This window comes from Haliotis rubra, unplaced genomic scaffold (assembly GCF_003918875.1).
Source record: "Haliotis rubra isolate DU_JTF1 unplaced genomic scaffold, ASM391887v1 Scf160, whole genome shotgun sequence".
Lineage (NCBI taxonomy): Eukaryota > Metazoa > Mollusca > Gastropoda > Lepetellida > Haliotidae > Haliotis > Haliotis rubra.
In genome coordinates this window covers 1,366,570-1,391,745 of record NW_025765559.1, presented here as the reverse complement: position 1 = coordinate 1,391,745, position 25,176 = coordinate 1,366,570, and the positions used below count along the sequence as shown (strand labels likewise).

At 42.4% G+C, this 25,176-nt stretch overlaps 1 protein-coding gene across 1 annotated transcript in view; it reads right to left on the bottom strand.

Moving 5' to 3' along the window:
* The window catches only part of LOC124271430 (ARF GTPase-activating protein GIT2-like), a 43,601-nt gene that overhangs the window by 2,274 nt on the left and 16,151 nt on the right, over window positions 1-25,176 (bottom strand). Inside the window, exons 8-17 of the mRNA XM_046706583.1 lie at window positions 20,825-20,928; window positions 16,851-17,036; window positions 16,008-16,131; window positions 8,963-9,120; window positions 3,944-4,021; window positions 3,427-3,639; window positions 2,886-2,954; window positions 2,205-2,317; window positions 1,694-1,900; window positions 594-657 (exon numbers count right to left, since the gene is read on the bottom strand). Coding sequence (XP_046562539.1) covers window positions 594-657; window positions 1,694-1,900; window positions 2,205-2,317; window positions 2,886-2,954; window positions 3,427-3,639; window positions 3,944-4,021; window positions 8,963-9,120; window positions 16,008-16,131; window positions 16,851-17,036; window positions 20,825-20,928 — 1,316 coding nt within the window. The remainder of the gene's footprint in view (window positions 1-593; window positions 658-1,693; window positions 1,901-2,204; window positions 2,318-2,885; window positions 2,955-3,426; window positions 3,640-3,943; window positions 4,022-8,962; window positions 9,121-16,007; window positions 16,132-16,850; window positions 17,037-20,824; window positions 20,929-25,176) is intronic.

The following is a 25,176-nucleotide window of genomic DNA, read 5'->3' as shown; positions in this document are numbered from 1 at the left end:
GGCTACTATTTAAGGTTCGGCGGGACTTACAAAATGTTTTTTTTAATATATATTCTCTTCCCCGGTCGCTGACACTGATCTCTCAACAAACGAAAATCTGCATAAAACACAGATATTTGGCCTGCAGTATATACACTTAGGGGTTTCTGATGACATGGTTACTATTAGCTTATATTTTCGCAAACTGACATCCTAGAATATTGACAAAAACACTAATTTCAGAGACTGTTTATTCATTGTTGTGAATAATGGCGTCCTCCACGTGTATCACTCAGAAGCAATCGTGTGGAACATAGCATTCGGAATCATTCGAGTTTTCGAGGTAAAGATTCAAACTGTATGTGCAAATGTTAACTTTCACAATTTGGTAAGCTCTGTTCTGATTAGTCAATTCAAAAGGTTAGCTGATGCAACCTTTTACTAGGGTTTGTTAGACTCAGTATAGCAGTGTACAAATGATACTGAGCCTAAGTTTACTTAAGACTGTTTACCAGCCCTGAACCACCCAAATGGAACTGAAGTGTCAGGTCAAGCCCTGATGAGTGGGTTGAAGGAGCTGTGGTTCCTCCATGTAGGTCCACACAGACACTCACCTGTGGAAATAGTTCCGCCATGTCCACAACAGCAGAATATATCTTCTCAGAGCATGGTCCATAGCTGAAATAATAGAATCGACAGTTGGGTAATACAATATGTCACTGCATACCAGCTTTCAAAGATATGTTTAAGTGATGTAAAAGGTAGGCAATGCCTCTGTGGTAAGATAAATGGAGCATGGGTATAGGGCTGTCGGAACAAGCAGTTTAACTATGATTACGTTGGAGTCTAACCCCAGATCTATAGTGTAGTTTTGTTGACCAGAAAATGATAAAAGTATCACCACAGCACTGTTATTCATGAGGTACTTCCTAAACTGGAATACATGCAAAATCAGAAGCAGACCCATCCCAACTATTTCCTGAATGCCCAAAAAGATTTCCATCAGCAACATTCATCATGAACCATTAATTTTGACTTGATGAGATTAACCCCATCTTGTGACAGCTGAAATTAACTCATTCATTACAAAGAACAACTTTGGAAGACAAAGGCTATCCCTCTGCTTCCTCATAAACAAAGCAATTCCAACATCAAGAACACTTGGCCAACAAGGTACAACTTTGAAACAGAAAATACAATGCCTCTAGATACCATCAGCTTAATGAATTTGACCTTAATATAAGCCATGAATTGACTGTTGATCACATATCAGTGTAAGAATACTTAGGCCCAGTATTATTTGTTACACTGCTATACTGTAGTCATAAAACAGTCGTACTGGCAGTGTAACATATAATACTGAGCCTAAGTCTACTTAGACTGGATTACGTATTGAATGTTTCTTCAAACTGCAATTATGAATGTTCAAGATAGTGTGTGAGCACAAGCTGTTTGGGACATTACCTTCTGGAGTGACCTTGACCTGCCCCATCATCCAATCACATGTGAGGACATTACATTTTTCAATTTGTCAGAAAAAAGATGACTCCATACCATACAAACTATACTTCCTGAACAAAACTACCAACAAGGGAACGGCCTTCAAAGTATGATCAAAGTGACATCATGGTCCTGCATAGCTTCATTTATATATTAAGCTCTCCACGTCTTTAGAGCACGAAGATTAAGATGGAAGCAAGCAACAGGTACTTACCACTCGGAATTGTTTGCTTGCGCTGTTAATAATAATTCCTGGATTTTCTTGGTTATTTTTTCTGTCTTCTTTACAACATCTTCCTGCGATGGAAGTTCGGACAGATCTTCCTTCGACAGTGTGACTGAAGCGAATGCTGTAGCTTTTGGTGTGGCACCTTGTGACGACATGGAATCGGTCATCTCGGAACACGGTCGGGAGGAGGCACTGCAACAAAACATTGACCAATTGTAGTATTCACTTCAGCACTTTTTCAGTTTTGTATGTTTATTATTCATCATTATATGTAAGCTATATCACAGAAACCTGTATGTTACTGAATTTGGACTAGGTAACTCAGTGGTTGATATTATAATGACCAACATGTGACAGCTAGATATTTTTAGTCTCCTCTTATGGCAAGTTGTCATGGTTACTTCAGACGAGGAATCATGTTATCGGATTTCACTCTTAACATATGGCCATCACTCTGTTATGTCATATTTCAGATCTCTCAGCCCTGCACACTCACCAAGCTACATCCTCATCATTTGGCATATCATAGTCGGGATCTGGGACGATGTTGGCGTTAGCGACATCTGGATCAATAGGTTCACTCGGTAATGACAGCTCCATGTCACCCAGCTGTAAACACAAACTCATGATTAGTACCACACATGCTGCTTGCTCAGCATACTGACTGACACACCTTACACAATTCTTCATTGAACGCTTCAATGAACATAATTTATATACAATTCAAGACACCTGTATGAAAATACATAATTATTAGGCCTTATTTTCTTATTTAAGATAAATCTCAAATCAATTATGAATTAGATTAATCAGAATCTTTTCTTCATGAAAATTTGAGTCAAATATGAAGTGAGGTATCACTGGGTTCTCATTCAGCTGACATGAAGAGACAATCCAGAAAAGGATCATAATTTCTTAAAGATAAACCTTAAACAAAATTGTGATTCATTATCTCTAATTTGTATAAAATGACAAATCCATGTTGGGCCAAATATTTACTGGGTTTACTCCCAAACATGTTATCTCCTGCAAAACATGACAACACTGTTTCATTGACTTAGTATACAGAATACTGATTAACCAGTTACTTGATGAACTGCTCTGCCACTCCAGAATAATGCCCAGAAGATGATGATCCAGGGTATCTGCAGTGTTGAGATACAGTAGACTCACTTACCCTCTCTCCATCATAACGGATGTTGGCTTCAGACAGACAGGTTTGGAGTTGATCTTCTCTTGACTGACTCTGAGAAAAATATGCACAGTTTATTATAAGGTGAGTGAGTGAGTGAGTTTAGTTTTACGCCACTCTCCAGCTATATGGCGGTGGTCTGTAAATAATCAAGACTGGACCAGACAATCCAGTGACAAACAGCATGAGCATCAATCTAAGCAATTGGGATACGATGACATGTGTCAACCAAGTCAGTGAGGCTGACCACCCGATCCCGTTTGTCGCCTCTTACAACAAGCATGGGTTGCTGAAGATCAATTCTGACCCGTACCTTCACGGGTCTGCATGGCTATGGTGCTGACAGACAGCAAAGCACAATTCGGGATGAAGCAGGATTTGAACTCATGGTTTCTGGCATGCCCAAGGGATGCAACTCTGGACAAAGCATTTTGTTTATGTAAACTCTGGTGCCAATTCAGTAATATCAAAGTATATCAATATTATCATCACACGGCAAGATGTCTAAATGTGAGACAAAACCCACCTTTTGTAATGAGGTTCTGGGCTCAAACATTGACTGTGGTCGCATATCCCGCACAGGCCGTTGTGGCACTTTCTCATCCAGTGAGTCATATTCGGGGTTACCAGAGTTACTCCCCTTGCTGGCCTCGTAGCCGTTCTGCAAAACCTGAGCTTCGTTCCTCCGTTGCATGTTGATGCTCTTTAGGGCACTGTTCTCCTTAATCAAGCTGTCAATCTGTCAACAAGTACATGTTCACTCATGTTTGATAAGGGTTAAGGTGAAATATTAAACATGAGTTTGACCTTAGCCTTTTACCAAAACCTATTCAAAGCAGAACTCCATACTGAAGAAGGTATATCTTTAGATAAAAACGATAAAACATTTTGAGAAAAGTACCCATGAAGTTTTGACCTTGACCTTGAAACATTTTCCTGACATGGGCAAAACATGCACCAGACACATAAGGAAGAACTTCATAAATGAATATCTTTTGCAGTCCGATAACACCTTTAAAAATCCTGTTCCTACGGGCTGCTACTAGTGCAGTCAGGTACTGGCCGGCCGCCACGGTGCCTCCGTCACGTTCTGTGCCTCTACATAATATAGATGTGGTGCTCTGTAATATAGACTCAACCAGTCAACCACTGCTTCGAGGACACGATCCTTACCGAGTCCAGGTACTGCCACATAACCATACTGCATTTTCAAGGAAGACATATAGTGAATGTCAAACTTTGCACACTGAACAAACAGTAGGTTTAACTCATTCTACCATAATATCAAGTGGAATAAACGTACACTACTCAGCTAACATCTGACTGGCTCAGAAACAATACCTCCTTCACATAGATTGGGAGGGGTTGCCAAGTCTCCACACGGAGTGTTATTGTGTTGGAAGTAAAAGAACTGATTTAATGGAGAGAACCATTTTCCTAGTTGAGAAAAGGCTAATACATGTAGTAAGAATGGCATGGGTAGAGTTGGTTTTCAATATGAATTATGAAATCATAAAAAATTGCATAAAAAACAAACCCTTGCCATTTTTATCCATAAGACGAAGGTATCAATAATTTGTAACTTTGCTAATTTCAATCAACAGGAGTCCCTGAAACTGAAATCTACCATCCAAACATCTCTTAGGTTCTTCAGCATAGTGCCTAAGTGAATTTGAGATAGGAAAATGACAAAATTTGAGCTCTCTTCCTAAAACTCCATGTAGTATCTGAATCAAATTTTTGTGATTTCTACTCAGAATATACTGATACACATCCCATTCTAAGAACTGCAGTCTAAGAAATCTGTACTTTCCAATACAAGTTGATATTTGATTTGAAACCAGCATTTGACAAGCAACAAACTGCATCACTGTGGTACAATGACATACAATTAGCCAGGTAATAGATGTCATACAATTAGCCAGGTAACAGATCACAACTTGTTTGTAGTCTTCTACTATGGGGGCACTGGAAAGCTATTCTCACATGGAATCAGTACAGGGTGATTTGTTTGTTGCTTAACGCTTACTCAGCAATATTCCAGCTGTATGGTGGCAGTCTGTAAATAATCCAGTCTGGACAGACAATCCAGTGATCAACATCGATCCATGCAATTGTCATACAATGACATGTGTCAACCAAGTCAGCAAACCTGACCACCCAATCCTGTTAGTCATCTCTTATAACATGCATGGGTTACTGAAAAACGTTTCTAACCTGGATCTTCATGGGTTTTGCTACAGGGTGAAATAAATGTCTTAGACATTACTGATTTAAGAGACATTTTCATGCATCATGTACATTCTATGTTAAACACTTTTTTCATGCAAAAGCATTATCATGTTATCTGACTTCCTAAATCTATCCATCATGCCTGACCAGAAAATGACATGCTTGCCTCATCTTAGCAATTATATGTTCAGGTCTTCTGTGTGTCTATTTCTAACTGGTTGATGAAAGATGGAATGACTAACTGTATTCTGGCACTGAAACGGAAAACATACACATGGCATCTTACCCGTTATCTTCCATCATGTCAGTTTGTGTTTTAGATGCAGACTCAACAAGGCTTGCTATTCTAAACTGATACTTGTAACAATCACACGTGCCAGTTTTAGATAATTCCAAGTGAAAGTGAAAAAAGTGCATCAGGGAACAGTCTTAGCTTGGCCCTATTTTCAAAAGTTGCTGTGGTGCAATTTGAGCTCTGAATAAGCAACGGGTAGCTTATATCACTTCAAGAGGAAGATTCATCACCCATCTGGGTGACAAATAGATCCACACATTGTGAAACTCCCTGGATATAATCTGTCACTTTGAAAAGTTCAGTGAATCAGGAGTAACACCTTTTAACTCACTACTGAAGTATTTACAATGCATTGTTGCAAGGGAGCTTATTGTGGGTGCAAAACACAGAGTAACAGAACAGTAAAGGTTGACAATTCTGTTGAGGAGCAAGACTACTGTAATGATGGTCATGGTGATGAAAGCTGAATATCAGGAAGCATCTTCACATCTAGATATTAGGATTGACAACCACAATCAAAACTCCATTTTGTGAACAGCATTGAGAGCATTCAACTCAAGGCAAACACAAAACATCCTGCTACTCCTTCTGAAGTGAATGGGGTGATGGGGTAGCCTAGTGGTTAAAGCGCTGACTGCCCCAGGTTCGAATCACCACATGGGTACAATGTGTTAAGCCCATTTCTGGTGTCCCCCGCCGTGATGTTGCTGGAATATTGCTAAAAGCGGCGTAAAACCAGTCAGTCAGTCTGAAGTGAATGATGTGAGTGAAGGTTGTAAACTGCCAGTCAGCAGTATTTTTACTGTCATCTATCAGTAACTGAATCTGTACCAGGCAAACATGTCATGCATTGACATGCAGTCAGAAGAGCTAGCCCTCCTGATCCCCTCACAACCAACCACAGGGATCTGGAGATGTGGACCCAGCTTGTAAACACTGACTTTCTCCTTGTAGAGAACATAACAAAAGATTTCCATGCAAACTTCTAACAACAAATCCTCTGTAGCAAGAGGTGTAATGCCTAACAAGCAACCACAAACTCAACTGAGACGGTCAAACCAAAAGCACTCATTAAAACATTCTGTAATGCTAGAACTTCATGCAGTGAAAGTGAAAATTTGATTAGAGATCAAGTTGGTTGGGTTACTTCTCACAGGTCATATGTGTGTATCACCATGGATGGTGAAGCCAGCAAGCCTGGTTATCATGACAACAGGCCAAAATGAAAAACAGAGTATTGGGACACACACTCAAAAACTCATAGTACATAAATGAGTGGGTGGAATCAGGGATTAAAAGTTTGGTGTAATGCTGCTATCAGCAAGGGAGGGTGAGGTTACCAGTAGTCTCCAATGGAAGGGGATGAGAGTGAGCTGGAGGAGGGCAACCAGGAAATAACAGGAACCTGTGACAGACAACTTAAAGTTGTATTCTCTACAATGACAGTTTTCTTGTCACACATTAATGTGAACTTCAGGGTGAGGGTTAAGGTCTCCTGTACAATGACAGTTTTCTTGTCACACATTAATGTGAACTTCAGGGTGAGGGTTAAGGTCTCCTGTACAATGACAGTTTTCTTGTCACACATTAATGTGAACTTCAGGGTGAGGGTTAAGGTCTCCTGTACAATGACAGTTTCTTGTCACACATCAATGTGAACTTCAGGGTGAGGGTTAAGGTCTCCTGTACAATGACAGTTTTCTTGTCACACATTAATGTGAACTTCAGGTGGAGGGTTAAGGTATCCTGTACAATGACAGTTTTCTTGTCACACATTAATGTGAACTTCAGGGTGAGGGTTAAAGGTCTCCTGTACAATGAGAGTTTTCTTGTCACACATTAATGTGAACTTCAGGGTGAGGGTTAAGGTCTCCTCCAGTTTTCTTGACAGTTTTCTGGGGTTAGGTCTCCTGTCACACATCAATGTGAACTTCAGGGTGAGGGTTAAGGTCTCCTGTACAATGACAGTTTTCTTGTCACACATTAATGTGAACTTCAGGGTGAAGGTTAAGGTCTCCTGTACAATGACAGTTTTCTTGTCACACATCAATGTGAACTTCAGGGTGAGGGTTAAGGTCTCCTGTACAATGACAGTTTTCTTGTCACACATTAATGTGAACTTCAGGGTGAGGGTTAAGGTCTCCTGTACAATGACAGTTTTCTTGTCACACATTAATGTGAACTTCAGGGTGAGGGTTAAGGTCTCCTGTACAATGACAGTTTTCTTGTCACACATTAATGTGAACTTCAGGGTGAGGGTTAAGGTCTCCTGTACAATGACAGTTTTTCTTGTCACACATTAATGTGAACTTCAGGGGGTGAGGGGGTGGGTAAAGTGTAAGGTCTCCTCTACAATGACAGTTTTCTTGTCACACATTAATGTGAACTTCAGGGTGAGGGTTAAGGTCTCCTGTACAATGACAGTTTTCTTGTCACACATCAATGTGAACTTCAGGGTGAGGGTTAAGGTCTCCTGTACAATGACAGTTTTCTTGTCACACATTAATGTGAACTTCAGGGTGAGGGTTAAGGTCTCCTGTACAATGACAGTTTTCTTGTCACACATTAATGTGAACTTCAGGGTGAGGGTTAAGGTCTCCTGTACAATGACAGTTTTCTTGTCAACTGCTATTTTCTCCCAACCGCCTGCTCCCTCTACAGCTCCAAGATGAGCAGTGCACACATTAATATGAACTTCAGGGGGAGGGTTAAGGTGTTCTGGGGTTCTCTACCACTGAGCTCCACATGCTGAGCTTGCTCACCTCAGTAAAGGAGATAATGGACATGGGAGTTTGTCGCCTCAGTGTCGAGTCCTACGACAAATGAAATAAACAGGTGCATCATGTACAAACAGAAAAGAACTAAAGTTGAGAGAAGATAAAAAAATTATGAAAATACAGAAAAGAAAACTGAACTGATATTACATCATGTCAAACGACATAAGACAGAAAATTAAATGATGAAAATAATTTACATTAACATGACAAAGAAATTATCGCGACTTATGCAACAGCATCACAAAATGGACATGACAGTGGAGGCAAAAAGACATACAACAGTAGCACAGTGGAAAAGATATAATTATATGATATCCATGGAGAAGAAGTTTGTACAATGTTATTAATTCCTCATAATTATGAGAAAATGCTCCCATAACTTTGAAACGACATGAGGACATATATGATAGCTATTCAACTAAAAGTCACTTTCAACAAGTTTAACAAATATACACCTTAAGGTCAAACACAAAAGGAATCATCAATGCAATTAAAGGTTGATGACAAAATGTACTATTAGTGGTAAATATGTCAGCATTGCATATGTTAATGATACCAACGGTTACTGACATATGTCTTGTCCTGAAAGTTACTGAAGTTACTGAAAACTACAGATATTATATCAGGCTATATTTGTGATGTTTTGAACATCAGAACACTGCCACTTTCTTTACCTAGGTATTCCCCGTGCAGGCTGCTGAGATAAAGCCCAGTATAAATGGTGTATATCTTTAAGCATAAATGAAACAAGTACTCACATCGGCTGGCTTATCTCTCCTCATCTCCTCTCGCATACTCTTAATGCTTATAGTATCAATACTGCTGTAGTCCTCGTCCGATGCCACGCTGTCGTACAGAGGCTCGTCGTCACTGAACGCGCTAACTCCTTTCGATAGGCGGGCATGTAGGTACTTGTCTGTAAAAAATGAATACCAATAAATCAAGTGAGTCAAATTGTAGTCTGTTGACACAGTATTTCATCCATATGAGCAGGACCAACAATAAGTGGTACCAACACTAAGTTAAACACTTTGTACCCTTGTCAGGAGATTCGAACTCAGGTCTCATGTTAGTATCCCGACACCACTCAACCACTACTTTGTGGTTAAAAGAGCCTCTAATTTTGAGACTGCTAAAACACACACACAAAAACACCCCTACAGAACAAAATGTAAAAAAGTAACCGATTTGGACATCCATACCTATCCACTTCACAAGCTCAAGCCACCAAAGTCAACTCAGAAAGATATACTTCACAAACAGTGAGTAGCTAAATCCTCCTGAAGAATAATATTGAACTTGTTCATATACAAACAAAATAATACTCAATACCAAATGCTGTAGGTAGATTAAAATATATTCAAGGACATTGACGAACCATATCTAAACCTGACATAGAGACAGTAAGCAAAGCTCGCATAATTACCTGTTCATTTCATATGCAAGCTCAGCCTTCACTCCAAGAAAAGGTATACATGTCACAGCTGGTAGATTGACAGCGTCACAAGCATTACGACAACCAACCCTAACACTCCTGTAGCATTCACATAATCAGCATTCCTAATGATAACCTTTAAATGTTGTCTTACACCACAACCTGCAGTGTCCCACAATGTATATGGGGAAATCACTGGTGCAGAACAGGCAGTTCCCCATACAGGCAACTGTGAGGTGAGCATCCGAGACGGGGGCAGTCTAGTCCCACATTAAACCTGAATGCATCCGACAATAGTCTACTTAATGGAGGAGTCTGTGTTTTCTCAATCCAGACACATGCTGCAGGCATAGTCTATTTAGGGTCAGTTTGATGATGTGTTACTCCAGCTGTTTGTACATGGATTAGCCATGGGTAAAGACACATAGTGTCTAAACACAGTGTAGGTCACTCGCTATCAAGCACATTAAAGGCAGATGGGGTTTATTTGAAAAGCAGTCTTAGTCAAAATGATTAAAAAAAATAAAAAAATAATAAAAAGACAGAACAACAACAACAAAAAAACCACCCCATAATTCTGTTCCTCCTACATCTGGTAAATTTTCAAATTCAAAAGTCATACAAAATCTAAATTGCAACCCTAACATCCCATTCAGGTTGTCATATCTTTTGATCAAATCAACCCTCTTTCAATCAAACACTAAGTGGCTCGGTGGTCACCTGTGCAAAATATGTACTGTATTATGTTGGAAAGCACATGTAAATCTCCAAATCATCATCATCATCATCATGATCATCAAATTTATTCATCTGAATACACGACATCACTTCATGTGAACTATCAAAAAGGTCTATGAACATGAAGGCCACAAGTCCAGAGAGACAATGTCTCCGACTACACTATTTATGTCTGTATCTAAACTGGAATGAACACCAACTGGAACAAAGTCCCTCGTTAACTCAGTGGACCTTTCCCAGATTCACCTGTGTCCACATAGTTTAGCATTAATACATATGTCATGAGGTCTCTTTCATAAAGTCCAAAGTATTGCTTTTGAGATGTAAGAATGAGTGAGTGAGTTTGGTTTTACACCGTTTTTAGCAATATTCCAGCAATATCAGAGTGGAGGACATCAGAAATGGGCTTCACACATTGTGCAGATTTGGGGAATCGAACCCGGGTCTTCGGCATAACAAGCCAATGCTTTAACCACTAGGCTACCCCATCACCCCAGAGATGTAACAAAACCTCAAAGCATTGTTGGGGTGTTGTGAAACACAGGATCATTAGTCAGGGGTGGAAATAACTTTAAAATTGATAGTGTACTCCGGTACAGTGGCATATGTAAAATCACTTGCCCTGATAATTTTTCCACTATGCCGGCCGTTTTCTTGTTAATTTTTTAAATAAACAACATAATTAACATTGGAATATCAACTGGACGCCGGTACAGTGTGATATACAAATTTGGGCGTCGGGCAATGGGTTATTTCCACCCCTGTTAGTATATGTGTTCAGCAATATTCTAGCTCTTAGACAGCGGTCTGTATGTTATGAATACTGGTCAAGGCAAACAACATAATGTTTAAGTTGAACATGGTCACTGAGTCTGATGAACAATCCCTTAGGTCAACTTGTACATCAAGCATTGGCTGTTGGGAACCAGTTCAAACTAAAAAATCTCAGTGAGAACCAGTTCAAACAAAAATCTCAGTGAGTGAGTGAGTGAGTGAGTGAGTGAGTGAGTGAGTGAGTGAGTGAGTGAGTGAGTGAGTGAGTGAGTGAGTGAGTGAGTGAGTGAGTGAGTGAGTGAGTGAGTGAGTGAGTGAGTGAGTGAGTGAGCAGTGAACACCAGGAATGGGCTTCACACACTGTAGGTAATCCAACCATGGTCTTCGGCATAACGAGCGAATGCTTTAACCACCAGGCTACCCCACCGCCCCAGAGATTTCAAGATAAAACTGTCCTAATCCAAAATACAGAAACATCAGAAAGCATCATTTCTTATCCACAACAACGGATTACCATCCTCTGTATTCTCAATCTACCTGAAACATCCAGCTTCTAAGATTAGATGTGAACATTCTTGGAGCTGCATTCAGAAGCTGGTGCAGTGACCAAGGACAAGTTCTTGTGGATCCACAGCTTGTTGCCTCATCAGATGGTGTGTATATTCATGTCAGCCAGCCCACAGTAAGCAGGACCTGCCTGTTTAACTAAGGAGTCCCGCTCCCCTGTGATTATTTACCTACTGACTATATACCTACAACAGCTGGAAGAAGCACTCAGTAGCTGTCACATGTGTGAACTACTGAGGCATATTTGATTTAGTTTCTAATTCCACAAGTCTTGTTTCTTAGTTTACAGAATATTGTGTGAAAGTTTGGATAAAAATTAAAATTCTGTGTTTTAGGACATTCTTGGAATACCTTGTCATGTGAAACAAACAAAAAAAGATATTTTCACAATGTGCATTTACTGGGATGCAGGGAATTTGTCCTGCTACTGAGTAAATTATTTTGCCCAATTAAATCAAACTGTCATAATGCTGGTTCAATCATACTGTCCTGATACTGGGTAAATCAGATTGTCCTGACACAGGGTGAATCACACTGCCCTGATACCAGGTAAATTATACTGTTCTGATACTGGGTAAATCATACTGCCCTGATACCAGGTAAATCAAACTGTCCCAATGCTGGTTGAATCATACTGTCATGATACTGGCAAAATCAAACTGTCCTAATACTGGGTAAATCATACTGCCCTGATACAGGGTAAATCAATCATACTGCAATGATACAGGGTGAATCATACTCTCCTGATACTGGGTAAATTATACTGTCCTCATACCAGGTAAATCAAACTGTCCCAAAGCTGGTTGAATCTCACTGTCCTGATACTGGGTAAATCATACTGTCCTGATACTGGATAAATCATACTGTCGTGATACAGGGTAAATCATACTGTCCTGAAACTCGGTAAATTAAACTGTCCTGATACTGGGTAAATCACTCTGTCCTGATACTGGGTAAATCACACTGTCCTGATACTGGGTAAATCAGATTGTCCTGATACAGTGTAAATCCGAATGTTACGATACTGGGTTAATCAAAATGTCATGAAACTGGACATATCATACTGTCCTGATATTGAGTAAATCATACTGACCTGATACTGGGTAAATCATACTGTCCTGATACCAGATAAATCAAACTCCCCCAATGCTGGTTGAATCATACTGTCCTGATACTGGGTAAATCATACTGACCTGATACAGGGTAAATCATACGGTCCTGATACTGGGTAAATCACAATGTCCTGATACTGGGTAAATCACACTATCCTGATACTGGGTAAATCATACTGTCCTGATACAGGTTAATCATACTCACCAGATAAATCAAACTCCCCTGATACTGGGTAAATCAGAATGTCCTGATACTGATCATAATGGGTCATAAAATCAAAACTTGGTGTCATGAAACTGGAAATCAAATGATACTGGGTAAATCATACTGTCCTGATACTGATAAATCATGAGTTGATACTGGGTAAATCATACTGACCTGATACTGGGTAAATCATACTGACCTGATACTGGGTAAATCATACTGTCCTGATACCAGATAAATCAAACTCCCCCAATGCTGGTTGAATCATACTGTCCTGATACTGGGTAAATCATAATGTCCTGATACTGGGTAAATCATACTGACTGACTGATACTTGGTAAATCATACTGTCGTGATACAGGTAAATCATACTGTCCTGATACAGGGTAAATCATACTGTCCTGATACTGGGTAAATCATAATGTCCTGATACTGGGTAAATCATACTGACCTGACACTGGGTAAATCATAATGTCCTGATACTGGGTAAATCATACTGACCTGATACTGGGTAAATCATACTGTCCTGATACCAGATAAATCAAACTCTCCCAATGCTGGCTGAATCATACTGTTCTGATACTGGGTAAATCATACTGTGATAATACAGGGTGAATCATACTGTCATGATACAGGGTAAATCATACTGTCCTGTTATGAGGTAAACTAAACTGACCTGATACTGGGTAAATCATACTGCCCTGATACAGGGTAATAAAAATGTCATGATACTGGGCAAATCAAAAGGTCTCGACACTGGGTAAATCAAAATGTCATGATACTGGGTAAATCAAAATGTCATGATACTGGGTAATTCATGTTGTCCTGATAGCAGATAAATCAAACTCTCCAAATGCTGATTGAATCACACTCTCCTGATACTGGGTAAATCACACTGTAGTGACACTGGTTAAACCACACAGTCCCAATACTGGGTAAATCATACTATAACTATAAGCTTTTCTGGTTTGTTGACATCCCTTCCTGCACAATACAAAACCAGCCCTTCCAGCTGTATGCACTGTCTGTTACATAACCATGGCCCTGCACTGCAGCTAATATCATGCATAATATTGTCAAGTTGAAGAAATGGATGCTTTGCCTTAAACACTAATACAAATACCAAGGGTTGGTTTAGTACATATGTAAGTAGAACAACCATATTAATGATCAATCCAGTAACCTTGACCTTCAAAAAATGTCGCACTCAAGCATACTATTTATCTCCATCCTATAGATGAACTGAACTCAACAGCATCCAATTACAATGAACACTTATTGAGTTATCTTGAATGAGTGAGTGAGTGAGTGAGTTTAGTTTTACGCTGCACTCAACACTATTCCAGCTATATGGCAGTGGTCTCTGAATAATTAAGCCTGGACCAGACAATCCAGTGATCAACAGTATGAGCATCAATCTACGTAATTGGGATAACATGACGTGTCAACAAAGGCAGCGAGCCTTAATCCCTTCAGTTGTTTCTTAGGACAAGCATGGGTTGCTGAAGATGAATTCTAATCCATATGTTAAAGGGTTCATTTGGTATGGATTAAGGGAAAATAGATGTGCTTTGCTATGGTTATACTATAAGTAGGTACAAGAATAGTTCAGGGCACAAGTGTACATCATTAACAGTGTTCATGAATAGTGTCTGACCCTCTGACAAATCCGGCAGATTCGGCAAAGGTCTGATAGAACTGTACAACCCATCGGCCCCAGTGTCTGACTGTATATTTCACGATGACTTTGACTGAAGTTGTTATAAGTGACATGTGACACTTGTTTGCTGTTTATAAATCTTATGTTTGTTAATAATTTCAATGCCAATTATAAGAAATGTTAAATCTGAAATGTGTGTTTAATTTTATTCTTTGGGTCCTGTGAATTTTCAACGGGTCAGACAGACATCTGAAGCTTACAGGACCCAATGTCCTGTTACTGTGAAACACCATTCACGAACACTGCATTAACATGCAATTTACCACAATCATGGACCTGAGAGTGCATTATTATACTTCAGGGCATAAATGTGATTTTTCCGCAGTTCTGGGTACAAGTGTGCATTATTACAGTTCACTATACCGATTCCTGGCATATATTGACATAATTACAGTTCAGGGGAAAGTGTGTACAGTAATCGGGCGTAAGTGTGTATGGTTATAAATTCAAAGCATATGTGATCATTGTTATAATTCAGGGCATAATTGTTCATGATTCCAGTGCAGGGCATAAGTTTTCCTTACAACATTGAAGGGCATGAATGTGAATGATTACAGATCATAGTATATTACATGTATTTGTGTGTGTTATTATGATTCAGGGTATCATTGTGCATTATTTTATTTTATTGGGCATGTGTGTGCATTATTTTAGTTGAGAGAATACAAGTGAATTATCACAATTCTGGGCATAAATGTGGTAAATCACATGTATGCCCTGAATTATAATAATGCAATGCCCAACCTCCCCACTACTCAGAATAGTCTGACGGCTCCGAGAATTAGAATGATGTGTGAGCAGTGGTCACGTGGGGAGCGTGCTGCATGCCTCGCATGGATTGTGATAAGTAGTCCATTAGCGAGAGCAGCACGGAATACACACGCGATGGGACAAGACAGGCCAAGGGAAAAAGTCATTTACAGTCATTCCACTCAGTGTCGAAGCAAGAGAGACAGGTGTAAGCCGTGAGATAAGTTTAAAAATTATGTACATTCAGATACTGACGTGTTATTCCACAATCTTCTTCAATAGTCCAGCTATATCAAAATGCCACAGAAACACCTGTGACAGATAAACCCAGGGTTAACACCACCAGCAATGGTCAATGCTGCTGGATTGGGACAACACTGTGTCATCCAGGTCACATGACCAGACCCCCTTGACATAGCGTGTACAATCTGCAAAGGGACTGGGAACTGATATCGCCCCTCCAGTTATCAACTGTATGTTAGTTCACAACACATATGCTTACCTGGTTCTTTGGGAGTGTGAACAGGGGAGGCAATTCCTGTCTGTCTCCGCCGAGCATCATTCAAGATGTCTATGATCAACGTGGCAAACTCCCTGGCATTGAAACGAGCTAGTTTTTGTCTTCCCTGGAAAGAACAGATAACTTCTATTAGAATGAATGCAAGCACACCAGCCCATGTCAGACAAAGAACTGAAGGACTGGTAGTATGAAGAGTCACTAGGCCCTGCTGGCTAGCTCCTGTAACAGAAAACTAGTTCTTGTCTCCAGAATATCAGGAATGTCTGTTGACTACACACTGTACACACAGGCCTTATGGGATAAAATATCGATAGTCACAAATATAAGTAGCAACTAATTCATGTTCAACAAAACGAAGATGGTTGGATTGTTGATTAAAGTCACACTCAGCTGTATTCCAGCTATATGGCGGTGGTCTGTAAATAATCGAGTCTGGACTAGAAAATCCAGTAATCAACAACATGAGCATCGATCTACGCATTTTGGATAGATGACATGTGTTAACCAAGTCAGCGAGCCTGGCCACCCGATCCCATTAGTTGCCTCTTACAACAAGCTTGGGTTACTGAAGACCAATTCTAACCAGGATCTTCACGGGTCCAACAAAGCAAGTACATTATAGTGCTGAACCTTGTAAAAAACTTCCATGTGTTCCAACACTATCGACAAAAAAGGAAACACTTGGGACCACGACTTCTGTCGAGCTTGATCATCAATTAAACTTACAGCAATTTGTTGAAAATAAAACTTAACACCAACTGAGTGAGTCAAATATGTCACAGAAGCATTTCAGCCATATGCAAAAGAATGGGATCAAGCACTGACCTGATTTCGTGTTGTGGAGAGGTCAGGGTTCACAGGTAGAAATGGCACAGTTTGTCTGTCACTTAGTAATGTTGTGTTGTCATGCGTCGCCAGCCAAACTGCAGGAGAAAACAACAAGTTGTATAGTTTCTTATCGTGCCTATGAAATAACGTTTGCATCAGTGAGCTATATCTGAACAAGTTTGGAAATTTTAATATAAATTGTATATTTATATACTTATCCTATCTCACGACTTGCACCTCTCTCTCTTGCTTCGACTTTTAGTGGAACGACTGTAAACTTTTTGCCATAGGCCTCCTTGTCCATTCGCCCGTGCACTCATGCTGCTCTCCTTTATTAGCTTCCTAGTTCCTAATAAAGCTTGCAGCATGCTCCACTAATTGCCCACATGACTCCCTTAAATGATCATTCTCATCTTGGAGCCAACGTTGTAATCTGAGTAGTGGGGAGGCCGGGCGGGCATCCATCGCGACTTGCACTTATCCCACGGTTGGACGGCGGGCCGCAGATTACCCTTCTGTCTGGAGAGTGCCAATAGCTGGTCTTGGAGCTGTGTGGACTGATGACAACCGTAGATAGCGATGTACAAGGGAGGCCTGTTACGCATGCACACAACTCCTATGCTTGTAGTGGGTTCTCCGGAACCCCTTGGCTTACTAAGCACAACGACTCCCAAGGAGATGGGTGCTCCTGAGCGATGTGGTGTTAGGCCGCAACCTTGTACAAGACAAGGGACGCAACTTGGCAAGTAAGCCTCGCCTCGCCACGATTTACAAGGTACCCCCGTAATTAAAGTCGTGCTACTAGAATCGGGCCAGCCCCTGCTTCAAGAAGGCCCCCCAGACACCGACCGAGGCGGGTGAAAGAGAAACACAACTCGGCATCTCCAAGGTTAATCGTTCAGTTCCGGGCAGCATCAAATTGACCCTCACTCCTTTGCCTAAGCTTAGTCAAAGGATGTGCCCGGCAACTTTGGAGGCAGAATGCAACGAAATCCACTGGAATTCGGGAGAATCACACTTCACTGACGTAATTGCTCCGTGGAGTAGAGGTCAGTAAGGGTGAATGTCGAACACCTCTGCATCGTCATACTGATTGTGCCTCAGGTCCTTAGGGCCACGCTAGGTGGCCGTATTCCGATGCCTTGGTATGGAAGCCAAGTGAAGTAGTTCTTAAACCCATATAATGAGAACAAAAGGTTGAGATCCAGTTCAACTTTTATTCAGTATATACAAGGAAGTAGTAACCCGAATGCAGAACCGTCCCTCATCTGTGTTGTTGGGCCGATGTAAGCTGCTGAGCTAGTACAAGAGGTCCGAACTGGTGTAGTCCCTGGCCATCCGTGACAGACAGGTCTCGCAGGTAATGTGAAGAGAAGACTGTATCAGAATGCCAGAAGCAACCTTCCATGATAGCGGTCAAGGAGCAGTTGCTATGGAGGGCCATCACCGAGGCTAGTGCAGGATCGTGGCAAGCATCCAGAAGGCCAATGTGGTCCGGGAAACCTCAGTTCTTGAAGCGGTCGACAAAGGTATAAAGAGGTGCTTCCGTAGCCATCAATGATCCTTGGAGGCAGCAAGGTAAAGGTGTAGAGCCCTAACAGGGCAGAGTGTCAAATCTTCATTATCATCAGGCCCAAGAATGGTGGACAACGGGGGAATGGTAAACATCCGGTCCGGTTGCCCTGGCAGTTGGTTTTTCGCAATGAAGTCCCAGCGGAGACCCAGGAAAGCCTTGCCATGCTTCTTCCGCTCGAACAGCACCCGATTGACATCAAGCGCATGCAGTTCAGAGCAGTGGTAGCCAAAGCTACCAGGAAGAATGTCTTGAATGTCACTTGTTCGGAAGTCCTTGTTTTCTAAAGGTTCATAATCTGTAGAAATCATATGACGAAGGACGACTGACAGATCCCAGGCCGGAGGTCTGAACTTCCTGGACTGGTCAGAGAGTCTATAGGAGCGTAGTAGACTCTGCAACTCAGGAACAGTGGAAATATTCGTGCCCGTGGTGGTAGCCAAAACCGAGTTGATGGCAGCTAAGTAGGTAGCTAACGTAGTACCCTTGAATTTCTTAGTAGTGCGGAGATGCTGGAGAAACTCAGCAACGACCTGAGCCAAGGTGGAAGAGGGAGATGCAATTCCCCTAACCTTGCAATAGTCTTCAAACTTCTTCCACCTTGTTGTCGTACAAGGAACAGGTTGAAGTACGATGCGCTGAAGTGATAGCTGTGGCTACTCGGCGAGAGGAGCCCTTAGCTATGAGAGACCTCTGAAGATGCACCAAACGTGTAGATTGAGGGTTTGAGGTGACCCATGGCGCAGTTCCGAGTGAGGGTGAAGAAGTAGGTCGTCCTGGTTGGGAAGCGGTACTGGGTTTGGCTCTGCCAGGCTTCATAGATTGTCGAACCAACTTCTCGCTGGCCAGAAGGGTGCGACCAAAAGCAGTAGTATGTTGCTGGTGGCCAATAGTTTCTGTATTACTTTTGGTAGTGGAGCTGGAGGGGGGAACGCGTAGGCATTGAGACACTCCCATGATATTGCCAACGCGTCGAGTTCCCACGCCAAGGAGTCTGGGATTGGTGATAGGAACTTTGGAAGTTGGTTGTTGAACCTTGTGGCGAACAGATCTATTTGAGTCTGTGACAATGGGTAGATCATCGGCTGAAAGATTTGGGGCAGTAACTTCCACTCTGTCGGGGACGGTCGGTTGGATCGGGACAAGGCATCAGCAATCACATTTTTACCCCGGGAATGTGTCTGGCTCTGGCTACGATGTTGAGTGAGTCGATGAGATGGAAGAACCTGATCACCCATTGTAGCAGATTCGCCGAGCCTGTCGAGCCTAGATGATTTATATACCAAACCACTGTCGAATTGTCTGATTGGATCAACAGACTGGCTGATTGAAGCTCTGTTGCCCAATGTGAGATGGCTTGAATTACCGCCTTGAATTCCAGCTCGTTTATATGAAGTACCCGTTCGTCGGATGACCACAGCCCGGCCACTTGGTGGTCGAGGAAGTGAGCTCCCCAACCCATGAGGGATGCATCGACGAATAGGTGATGAGTCGGTGCAAAGGGCATCATAGAGACTCCGGCGCAAACATTCCGTTCGTCGAGCCACCATTGAAGGACTGGACGAAGCGGTTCTGGAAGGCAAATTAGTTCCTTGGGGTTGTCGGCCTGAAGGTATGGGCGTAAAAATGGCTGTATCAGCCAAAGTTGGAGCTGGCCTCTGTACGTTAAGGCTTGAGCTGACGTCAGAAGGCCCAGTAGCTCCTGCCACTGTCGTAAGGTTCTCGCCTGAGACAGTGCTGGAGGAATGCATAGCTGAGTCTTTATCCACCTGTCGTGAGGGATGAACATCATCCCCTGACGAGTGTCGAACAGTGCTCCGATGAATTGGAGTTTCTGAGTCAGTATTAGCTCTGATTTCGCGATGTTCAACAGCCACCCTACCTGTCTGAGCAGCTTGGTGGTGAACTGTAGCTGGCGAAGCAATACGATCAGATCCTGTTCAGCCTGGATGCAATCGTCTATGTAGCTTTCGAAGGTGATCCCTTGAAAGTGGAGGGCTTGGTAATTCGGGTAAAAAGCCACGGGGCCTTTCCATTGGTAGTGATTCCCATTGAACACGAGCGAAGGTACTTCCGGTGTTCTAGATGTATCCGATCATGAAGATAAGCATCCTGAAGATCTAGGCTGATGAGGAAGTCTCCCTTCTTCAGGATGGTGCGTAAATGGTTGATCGACACCATCCTGAAGTGAGGGCGGTGGAAGCAGGAATCGGGCATTGAACAAGTTCATATTGAAGATGAGCCGAGTTTGTTGGAATGTTTCTTTGGAACCAAGAAGATGGGGGAGTAGAATCCTGGAGTGACGGGCAATGGACCTAGGAGCTCTATCGCGAGTTTGTCTAATAGCGTACCTATTGTGGATTGCAGAGTCTGAAGCTGGTCCACAGGTTCCGCCTACCGGAGTGTTGTAAATCGGAACGACTGGAGGCGGGAGGTCCCAGTCGTGCGATTGTCTCAAGCCGTCACTGCTTCCCGGCGCTGGTCCCTGGGCCAGAGTTGGTCCTGGGGGGGTTAACGGGAGGAACCACCACGTCCAGATCTGTTTCCTCTGTCACGGCCTTGAGTGGATGCGCCACGAAAAAGATTGCGTAAATCCGGATTGGTAGGGGGTGAACTGTGCAGTTCGACGCTGTTTTAATGAGTCCTGGAGCTGTGACTTCTGTATCTCTAACAGTTCAATCGAGACTTGAAAGTGGGTTTCTTTATCAACTTTATTAGATACTTCTTGGATGCTACCATTGAAGAGGGAGTCTGTAAACCATGGCTGGCAAAACAGTTCTGTTTTAAATCACTCCTCCCATGAAGAGATGTTAAGGGGTCCATGTCGGCGAACAGCAAGAGTGAAGCCCAAAAAATGAGACAACTGATTCAGGATAATTTAGAACTGGACCAGAGATAAAATCATGTATCCTCGGATGTAAGCGTCTTGATGAGAGTAAGTATGCTCCAGAGCAGTGTTAACAATGTCGACTGCTGCAATCACGCAACTAATAGATGGCTGAATCCATGTGAGCTAACTCTCGGTCCTCAATAAGGTAGGGCGAAGCAGCTCGTTTGCCACACAGGGTTCCAATATCCTCATCAACTATTGGAGCCGTAGAGATTTTTGTTTGGCCGTGGACATGAGAGGTAGAAGGATTATATCTGGGAGCAGAGAATCCGTCCTTAATTTGTTTCAGGCTCTTGAAACCATCATTTAGTGTACTGGATAATTTCAGAATACAAGGTCGAGGTGGTAGGGTGATGGTAGACCAATCCCAGTTCTTAAGAGTATAAGAGTGATCCAGCTCATCTGCTGAAGTACTCAAGGGAAGATGGAGCTTCTCAACAATCCAAAGGAGTACCTGAGGTGTCTCAACTGCTGCAAAGCTACCCCCAGGGCTAGATAACTCAGAGTGAGCGGGAGATGCAGGCATGGCAATTTGGACTGGATCAATCTCAGGAGGTGGACCAGATGAAGAGCCAGGAGCTACCAAAGCCGGATGGGCTGGAGTAGAAGGCTGTATTTGGCTCCAGGCTGAGGTTATGGCCCTGATCATCATATTTAGATGCGGAGTCGCTGTAGGAGTGGGATTGCTATCAGGTTCCCATGACTCAGCGATGATTCTAGAGTGAGTCGAAGGATTCTCAGAGCGTGTAGGCGGAACATCTTAAGAGACTGTAGGCCTATTAGTGGTATCAGAACAATGATCACCCGAACGTCGGTGAGAGGATCTGTATCGAGATCTTGACGTGGTAAGTACCGAAGTAGGTTGGTAAGCTGGTGATCTGGATTCCCTAGTATGGCTAGGTGATCCGGTATGATATGAACAACTAATCCGGGTCACTGTAGTTCTAGTTGGTGATCTGGTTCTGAATGGAGCTCTGGTTCGACCATCTGAATAGGATCGGCCATGAGATGAGGATCTGTACTGTGATCCCGATTGGTCAATGGCTCTGTAAGGTGATCTAGATCGTATAGGTGACCTGGGTTGGTAAGATGATCTGGATTTGTAAAGTGATCTGGATCGATTCGATGCACTAACTGGAAACTGTGATCGTGATCTGGATCTATAAGGTGATTTGGATCGAACAGGTGATCTGGTTTGCAGTTGCGATCTGGCTTGATTTGGTGATCTGGATCAGTTAGGTAATCTACTTTGATGTTGTGATCTGGATCGGTTCGGTGATCTGGATTGGTCTGGCGATCTACATCGATGTTGTGATCTGGATCGGAGGTGACCTAGATCGGTCTGGTGATCTGATTCGAAGTTGTGATCTGGATCCATTCGGTGATCTGGATCGATTAGGTGATCTGGATCGGTCCAATGATCTACTTCGATGTTGTGATCTGGATCGATTAGGTGATCTGGATCGGTCCGATGATCTACTTCGATGTTGTGATCTGGATCGGTTCGGTGATCTGGATCGGCTAGGTGATCTGGATCTGTCCGGTGATCTGATTCGAAGTTGTGAGCTAGACCCGTTTGGTGATCTGGATCGGTTAGGTGATGTGGATCATAGTTGTGCTCTGGATCATGACTGTGATCTGGATTGATCCGGTGATCTTAATCGGCACAGTGATCTAGATAGGGCTTGTGATGGTGATCTGGATCGTGAAGGTGATCTAGATCGTTGTGGTGATCTAGAAAGATGTGGTGATCTGGATCGGCGATTAGGTGACGAAACCTGAAGTGTTGATTCATGATGAACGTCCCCCGGCGATGCTGTTGTAGCCAGCTCCGTCCAGTTCAATGAACTGTGGGGAGACAGTTGGCTGGTTGAACGCAGTTGGCCAGGCTCCAAACAAACTGAGACAGTCGATGGGATATGTACTGATGATCTGGATGATGATACTGTTGATCTAAGGTCCCCTGGTAGTGTAGATGGGACAGGCAACGAAGAATTATTGATTACAACCACCCGCGAGTAATCTGACACTATGGAAGGAGTTGATTGATGTGTACGTAATAGGTGCCGAACGTACTCAGATAAGTAAGAATCTGATGAGGCATCCATAAAATCCTCTTGAACCACAGACGTCGCTCTCTTGCGTGAAGGTACGATTTTCTGTCGCTGTAACTTGATACGCTTGGCGGGAGTGGGATCAGATTCTGTTGACTTCCTGTCCGTATCCGCGATTCTCCGGGGGCAAACATGAAGGTAGGCCTTTAAATCCTCATCTTTTAGTGAATTACACTTGCCACATCGTTTGTTCCAGTTACATTGTCCAATACAGTCACTGCAAGACGAGTGATGGCCGAGGGACGAATAATTCGTCTTGCATTGAGCACAAACTTTCCTTTTCTTGACTGATTATCCCCATGATGTTAGGGTGAAATAATGTCCCTAATATACAGCACGTCAACACAGTCGTGCGACAAGAAAGAGAATGATCATTCAAGGTAGTCACGTGGGCAATTAGTGGAGCATGCTGCAAGCTTTATTAGGAACTAGGAAGCTAATTAAGGAGAGCAGTATGGAGTGCACGGACGAATGGACAAGGAGGCCTATGGAAAAAAGTTTACAGTCGTTCCACTAAAAGTTGAAGCAAGAGAGAGAGGTGCAAGTCGTGAGATAGGATAAGTTTAAAAAAATTATATTACACAAAGAATGTTAAAGATTTGTAAAGGGGTGTGTGTGTGTGTCACAACTATGACATACATATTAGACAATTACTGCTTTAAGCTGCTATCTTTGGAATGGTAACCAAACAACAGAGAATACATTTAACAGTCAATTCAAACATGATATGGAGAAGGAAGTGATAAAGCAGTGATATGGAGAAGGGAGTGATATGGAGAAGAGAGTGATATGAAGAAGAGAGTGATATGGAGAAGAGAGTGATATGGAGAAGGGAGTGATACAGAGGAGAGAGTGATATGGAGAAGGGAGTGATACAGAGGAGAGAGTGATACTGAGAAGGGAGTGATATGGAGACTGAAATGATATAGAGAAGGAAGTGATATGGAGAAGCGATTGATACACGAGAAGAGAAGTGATGATATGGAGAAGGGAGAAGGATATGGAGAAGGGAGTGATACAGAGGAGAGATGGGATACTGAGAATATGGGAGTGGATATGGAGACTGAAGTGATATAGAGAAGGAAGTGATATGGAGAAGAGAGTGATATGGAGAAGAGAGTGATATGGAGAAGGGAGTGATATGGAGAAGGGAGTGATACAGAGGAGAGAGTGATACTGAGAAGGGAGTGATATGGAGACTGAAATGATATAGAGAAGGAAGTGATATGGAGAAGCGATTGATACGGAGAAGAGAGTGATATGGAGAAGGGAGTGATATGGAGAAGGGAGTGATACAGAGGAGAGAGTGATACTGAGAAGGGAGTGAAATGGAGACTGAAGTGATATAGAGAAGGGAGAGATATGGAGAAGCGAGTGATACGGAGAAGAGAGGGATATGGAGAAGGGAGTGATATGGAGAAGGGAGTGATATGGAGAAGCTAGGACACAGAGGAGAGAGGATACTGAAAAGGGTGTGGAGACTGGAATGAAGTGATATGGAGAAGAGAGTGATATGGAGAAGAGGACATGATATGGAGAAGGAGGAGGAGAAGAGAGTGAGAGAGGAGTGATATGGAGACCGAAGACATAGAGAGAAGGAAGGATATGGAAGAAGCCGAAGTGAGATGGAGAAGAGAATGACATGGAGAAGAGAGTGATATGGAGAAGGAGTAACACAGAGGAGAGAAGGATAATGAGAAGGAGTGAAATGGAGGAGAGAGAGGACATGGAGAAGGGAGTGACATG